Source organism: Antrostomus carolinensis, unplaced genomic scaffold (genome assembly GCF_000700745.2).
Source record: "Antrostomus carolinensis isolate BGI_N321 unplaced genomic scaffold, ASM70074v2 scaffold12423, whole genome shotgun sequence".
Classification (NCBI taxonomy): domain Eukaryota; kingdom Metazoa; phylum Chordata; class Aves; order Caprimulgiformes; family Caprimulgidae; genus Antrostomus; species Antrostomus carolinensis.
In genome coordinates this window covers 5,117-12,075 of record NW_010304513.1, presented here as the reverse complement: position 1 = coordinate 12,075, position 6,959 = coordinate 5,117, and the positions used below count along the sequence as shown (strand labels likewise).

General features: G+C 43.7%; 1 protein-coding gene across 1 annotated transcript; it reads right to left on the bottom strand.

Moving 5' to 3' along the window:
• Positions 1-2,536: 2,536 nt before the first annotated feature.
• Positions 2,537-6,360, bottom strand: LOC104519673 (C-type lectin domain family 2 member B). The gene is made up of 5 exons (XM_010164486.2): positions 6,292-6,360; positions 4,538-4,610; positions 3,651-3,823; positions 3,132-3,238; positions 2,537-2,702 (listed from the first exon to the last, which is right to left on the bottom strand). The coding sequence occupies exons 1-5, from the start codon at positions 6,358-6,360 to the stop codon at positions 2,537-2,539; spliced, it is 588 nt and encodes a 195-aa protein (XP_010162788.2).
• Positions 6,361-6,959: the final 599 nt, after the last annotated feature.

The window sequence follows — 6,959 nt, the reverse complement described above, 5'->3', positions numbered from 1 at the left end:
GTGTCCTCCCTCCCTGGCTAAGAACTGGCAGAGGCAGAGATGAGACTGAGCTTTCGCTGAGCCTGTGCCAGAGAGAGGGGGAAAATCCCGAGAGGAAAAACAAGCAAGTGGAGAAGAAGCTGGTGGAGGAAAAGCAGCCGGAGGAACCTCTAAACAGTGCCTGTGCCACCAAGGAAAACCCTGAAAGGTTCAAGAGAGGGGAAAATCCCAGCACTGCCAGGTGGATTACACCATCCTGCTGTCTTTTGAGGGGAAAAAGGGGGTTTTGAGCACTCTCTTCACCCCATCAATGAAGGAAAGAAAGCAGATTTATCCTTGCTTTGCCCTCAGGATCTTTATTTTGGATTTAAAGGTGTTTTGCAGTGATTGGTCATGGTTATTATTTGCTTCTCATCTACCCATAGTGATCCATCTGGGAAAATTTGGGTGAGAAACAACACGGCTCCTGCTTGTATCTTAACTGAAGGGTGATTTTTCCCACCTTTTCCCCGTTTTTACTCATCCACCTGCTGCTTTAATTCCCTTCTCTACTGTAAGAAGCAAAACTTCTCTACAGTTTTGCTGGGGAAAGCACGCAGAACAGAAGAAACCTGTTGATTTTTGAACATCAGAATGTGGTTTATTTAAGCATTTTTGGGGCTTTGTTACTAATTTCCAGTGCTTTTTACCACAGGCAACCGCTTGTTTGCACTCAAGGCCCCATGCTGGGTTTTGGAGGATGGATTTGAGGCCCTTTGACACCAGCTCTTATCTCCCCCGTGCACATTTTCCTTGGGGCCAATGGCAAATTTCTCCATCTCTCGCAGGATTTCTCTGGATGTGAGAGTTGGACTCAATTTTAATAATTTTTCTCACTCAAATAAACCCTGTTGGATTTGATTGCCCAAGAAAATGAACGGTGGAGGCCAAGATGGATTCAAGATGGATTCATCCCTGAGTCAGCACAAGGATCGGGGATTTTGGGGTATAATCATATCTACAAGGTAGGTGGGTCCATCCCAATTTGCTCCTCATGTTCCCCTCCTACTCATCACGGAATTAATAGATTTAATCCATCTCCATGGGTCTTCCCATAAATGAATCAAGCTCCTTTGCAACTGCTGGAGGAAAAAAAAATGGCATTTTCTTTCAAGTATTTTGATTAAATGCAGTGGTTGAACCTGTTTTCTGACCTAACAAGGGGTGAAAAGCTGAGATGTCCCCATTTCTAGGATAATACTTTGATTTTATTCTTTCTTTCCCTTTTCTGCACCTCTAGCCAGGAGGGGAGGACACTGCGGGCACAGTGGCTTTCTTCCTCAAACCACAGCCACGCACATGGGATCTTGCCTTGGACTACCACATGGCAAAGCAGCTTGAAGGTAACTAAAGGTGGTCAGAGAGGAGCAAAGTACCAATTCCTGATGTTTTCTGTGCTGCATCAAGTGAGATGTCCATTGAAGTTGGAGATCCTCCAGCTCCACCTTCCATCTCCCTGGCTTCTCCATCTTTTGGCTCCACCATCTCCAACCTTACCTTGAGATTCCCTATCTCCAGACTTAAGTTTGGCTTCTGATTCCTCCTCTGTTTTGCTCTCCAGTGGATTTGACCACAGTGGTCCTCTGGTCCTGGATCTGGCCACAGTGGTCCTCTCCCAGGACTTCAAAGAAGTCCTACCACCTGGGGTAGACCTGGACATCATTGGCTTGACGGTCCAGGATGGTTCAACACGGATCTGTCCATGTTGGGCAGGGAGGGCTTCACCTCAGGTCGTCACTACTGGGAGGTGGAGGTGAAGAGGCACTTCTGGGCTGTTGGAGTGGCCCATGAGTCGGTTCAGAAGAAAGGCTGGGTCCTCTTCAAGCCCAACACAGAGATTTGAGGTTTGCAGAAGTATGATGAGCTCTGCGTGGCCCTCACAGCTTCTTCCAACACCTTCGTCCCACTCCTCAACAGGGAGACTGGGGTCTACCTGGACTATGAGGTGAGACACGTCTCCTTCTACACTGTTGGCAGCCGCCAATGCATCTTCACCTTCTCCGTGGCCTCCTTCAGCGGAGAGAAGGTCTTCCCCTACTTCTGTGTGCTCCTCTCCACCATCCAACTGTCGCCCAAGAACTGATGTGCTGGTAGGGTCCCCTCGAAGCTGGTTGCTCCACAGTGGTTGGAAATGCTCCTTCATGCTCCTCAACTCTATTTTACATATCTTGGAGTCATTTCTACCTCAGCTCATCGTCCTACCTCCATCTTAGATGTGTCCATTTTGGGTTATATCCAGGGGGTTTTGGGTCCAATCTTAGCATGGCTTGTCTCATCTGAAAGCTGCTGTTGTTTCATTAATCCAAGGCTAATTAACAGGACCCGGCCTTCATACAGCAATGCTGGGTTGGCAAATGCAGACACTTATTAACTTTGGGCAAATAAGTTGGGCAATTTTAGGCAATAGGCTTTTTTCCCTTGAGTTTGCTTTTACTGTGGGTGTTTTTTTGAGGTTTTTCTTTTGTTTCTCTATCATGCAACGGATATTTGGGTTTGAGGAGCACTTCCTGAAGCCCCCTTAGGAGCTGATGCAAAGGTGTTGAGCCCGTCTCTTCCTGTTGCCCTTGCTTGGGCTCTGCAGCTCAGGTTTATTACAAACCCAGCTCCTTTCAGTGCTGCAGCTGGAGGAGCTGAGCCCGTCGTCGCTCAGGTAGGCGCAGAGACCACCACCACGGATCTGAAACCTGGAAGGACAGATGAGAACCCACCTCAGATGGGGACAGCAGGATAAAGGAGAAAAATCACACATTGCCTTTCCTCCCCCTGCCCCTTCAGTCCTCAGGCACCCTCCTGGGCATCAATATGCTGATATTGATGCAGCATTATTTCTACTTTGGCAGCAATTGGGGTTGGCCGTAAGAAACCTGATGCTTTGAAAGAAAAAACAAAATTTAAAAATAAAAACTTTAACAAAGTTTTTTCCCCACCAAACACACCATGTCCACCTCTCAAGTCAAAGGGAAAAACGAAGACCAGCTCGGGATGCAATGTCGTCTTTCCCAAATGTCATCATCCCATTGCTACCTCTGGATCTACCTCAAGTGACAGAAATGTCCATTTCAGGGCTGAGGAAACACCAATCAATGACAAAACAAGGAAAAATACAGACTCACAGGTGAGATAAACCCGAGTGGTTCACCCATCTCCATGGCTGCTCCTCATCTTCCCGTGAAAGGCCGATCCAATGCTCCGAGATGCCTTTATATCTCATCACAAAGCTCTAGGAAAAAGGGAGAGAAAAAGGTTTTATAGCAGGTTATGGGGCTTTGGGACATCTCTAGCAGGTCGCCATCTGCAAAAACCTCCTTCCAACCAATAATCTACATTTTACCAGTTGCTAATGCTCTTTTAAGGCTCCTTTGATGCTTGGACCTTTCAACCTGTTACCAAAAAGTGTAATCTTTAAAGCAGAGCTTCATTATTGCACAGAAATGGGGCTTTTTTTGCTGTAATTCTTGCATCAGTTGGCTTTGCTGAGAAATTCGAGAAGACTCATGATGACCTGCCCTCAAGGAAACCATTTTCCCTATCTCCAAGGAAGATCCCGGAAGAGCAGTCAAAGAAACCAGAAGGTAGCAAATACACTGGTGGCTTTTTTTCCCTGTGCTAAGCATGTTCTGATGTCTCCTTACCAAGTCCTCCACATTGTCGAGGATGGCCAAGGAAGCACCAAGTGCTGAGCAGTTGTCCTGGCTGGATGTCCAGTTCCCTTCAGCCTCCAAAAAATAGTAGCATTTTCCTCTGTACCCGATCCAATCGAATGGACACCGAAAACAGGGTTTGGGTCGAGGTTGGAAAGCCTGCACTGTCATTGATAGAACAATAGTGTTATGGAGCAGCACCTTCTCCTTGACTCTCTGAGGTGGGGAAGGTCCTTCAAAAAATCCTACATCTGCTTCAACAGTGGGAGGAAATAAAAAGCAAGACACCAAGAGATATCTTGGGTGGATTAGAGGGAGAAAAGCTCAAATCATGGCCCAGCTTCTGGTGTTGGATAAGAAATGTAGGTGCTGTACCTTCAAAGAAGAAAACAGGGTGGTGATCTTCAAAGATGGAAGTTTTAAGAGGATTTCCAGAATAGGCCTATCCCAAAACACACCCTTATCTGTCATTAATGCAAAAGTAGTGATGGGCAAAGGACAGAAAAAAAAAATGGTCTCTTATTCCTGCAGACTTCTTGGCTTGGTGGAACTCATGCCAACATCTCTTGCTGCTTGGAGAAGCAGCAGATAAATGGCCTCTTCTCTGAAAAAAACCCACCTTTTGGAAACCTCAGATGACTGTACCCATTTGGTTTTTTTAAGGATTTCTAGACAACATCAGCTCCTACACAGAGAAGATGGGGTTGGTCTTCCATAAAAAGGCTCCTTTGCTCATTGAAAAGTCCCTCTCCTGGAGAGGACAGCATCTTCCATTGGGCTGCATCTTTTCTGGGAGCATGGAGGTGGCTCTGGCACATGTGTAACAACCCCAACTATCTCAGAGACATTCCCCATGAGATAAAAACCTCGACAGTCACCTGCAAAAGTGGTGGCCGTGATGAGTAGAGCGATGAACAACACTGTCATCGTCACCTGACAGGCAACACGCGCCTCCGGCTTCATCTCAAGGCTGTAACCTGCTGGAGAAGAGACCTTCAGCACCTTTGTGGGGGCACCAAGAGGAGCAACATGCTCCAGGTCCAGCCTGTTGGCACTAAAAGATGTTTTTTCCTCCTTTTGCTTGAGGAGGAAGTGGACTTTTAATGCAACCTTCCCATATCGGGAGACCACTGAGCCCCACATCTGAGCACTTGGGTGATGCTCATCAAAAGCATCTTTGGGATGAGCCTTCTTTAAGGACAGGAATCATCTGATGCCCAAATGATGAGAGGTCACTCTCTTCCCCACACCACGTGGACCTGCTGCCATTTTGGGTGAGAACATCAAAAATTCTTCTCCACATGGAATAAAATGATCTATTTTTTTTACTTTTGGAAACTCCTTAGCAGGGGAGCATTGTTTCCTACCGAATTCCAGGTGAAAACATCTGTCCTAAAATGCACCATAATTAAAATTACCTTTTAATTTTGGGGTTTTGCTTCATTAATAGAGCTCAGGGGACTTCTTTCTCGATCTCAATTGAGACACTTTGGGCTTGCAAACAATTCAAGTCACAGTCACTCCATGTCTGGGTCTTGTGCTCCAGAACACGCTCTTTCCTCCCTCCATAGGCAAAGAAAATTCTGCTTTCTTAGGGTTTTACCTAAAAATCTCTGTTTTTACCCAGTGCACTTCCTCTGTTGTTTTTTTCTTTTAAGCTTACCTTTATTTCTCCCCATTTATCCCATGAACCAAATCTCATGGGACAAACCCTCCTTTCATCTCTTCTTCTCCACCTTCTCATACAAAAATAATATTAGAAAGTAAGTTAAAAATGAAATATGCCAAATAATAAAAAGCCAAATAAAAAAGTTCAACAAATTAAAAAAATCAACAAATAAAAAATAATTAAAAATGCAAATAAAAAAATGCACAAATCAAAAAATAATCAACAGATAAAAAAGATCAACACATCAAAAATCAACAAATAAAAATAAATAAATCAAAAATCAACACATAAAAAAGTCAACAAATATGTTAAATAAAAAAACCATTCCTCAAAATCTTAATCCCTGGCTGTGATGATAGAAAAGACCCAAAAAAACTAAAAAGTCAACAAATATGTTAAATAAAAAAACCATTCCTCAAAATCTTAATCCCTGGCTGTGATGATAGAAAAGACCCAAAAAAACTCCCTTTTCTACCTTATTGTGCACCAAGAGGATGACAAAGGTGGGAGGGAGAGTCAGGAGAACTAAAGGGAAGGCAGAGATTAATCAGTATTTTACTGATGTGTCTGAACTGGACTTAAATCCCAAACTTATTTTTTTGGGGTCTTTTAACACTTCAACTATTCAAAAATTTTCTTTATTCTCCTTCAGAATAAAGTAGAAATCTGAGTTATTTGCAGGGTGGGGAGGAAATTAAAAAGATCCAAAAGAAACAGTGACTCATGTGCCTCAAGGAGAATTAATCTTTGATGAGAATAACCCAAAGGGTCTGAAATGAGACTGTTTAGAGCAAAAATTCCACCTGCTGAGCGACAAAAATTTTCCCCCAAGGGAAGTGCTAGAAAAAGCTTTTTTTCCCCCCCCCTCTACAAACTCCCCTCAGCTGCTTTTTGTTCTCAAATTATAGAAGTATTACAAAACTAAAACAAAACAAAACCCCCAGCAATTATTTAGTTCGTTGCTCTATAGTTACCTGCCCGTTTCCTTCTTTCCACACCCAAAAATCCAGAATCATCTCTCATTTCCTTCATTTCTGGGGGTTCCACCTCCATGGATGCTCCTGCCAAGCAAAGTTTCACCTGTCAGCGGTGTCACAAAAGCTGTCAGTCCTCAGCCTCCCCATAGGATTTTCACATTGGGCTCTGAACGTGAGTGGGGGGGAAATTAATGGCAGAAAATGACATTTCTACACTTATGTTAATTTTGCACCGTGGGGTCTATAAATCTTCCAGCTACTGGTTAAAAATATCAACGGGCAGCACAAAAAATGACAGCGGGGAAAGAAATTAGACATAAATTCCAGGGGACAAGTATTTTGGTGTCAAATTAGCAAGATGAAAACGTAAATAAAAGGTTGTTGTTTTCTTTTTTTGAAATTGGTGTCTCGAACCAAAATCACATGGTTTTTTGTTTGTTTGTTTGGGTTTTTTTTTTAAGAGGAGCCACAGTTTTTAAGAGGATTCTCCACACAATGAAAATTTCTTCCTCCCAATTAAAGTTTTCTCCCCATAGTTATTTTTTCTCCCCCATATTCCCCCATAATTAAAGTGTTCTCTCCCCACTATTAAAATTTTCTCCCCCCCAATTACAATGCTGCAATTATATTTGTCTCCCTCCGATTAAAGTCTTC

Excerpts from the sequence above, each read along its gene's own strand:
- LOC104519673 (XM_010164486.2), bottom strand. The coding sequence starts at position 6,360 with ATGAAGGAAATGAGAGATGATTCTGGATTTTTGGGTGTGGAAAGAAGG. Across the intron at positions 4,611-6,291 it reads AACGGGCAGGTAACTATAGA|GCGCGTGTTGCCTGTCAGGT; the intron begins GCAACGAACTAA and ends ATGAAGCCGGAG. Across the intron at positions 2,703-3,131 it reads CACTCGGGTTTATCTCACCT|GTTTCAGATCCGTGGTGGTG; the intron begins GTGAGTCTGTAT and ends CTGTCCTTCCAG.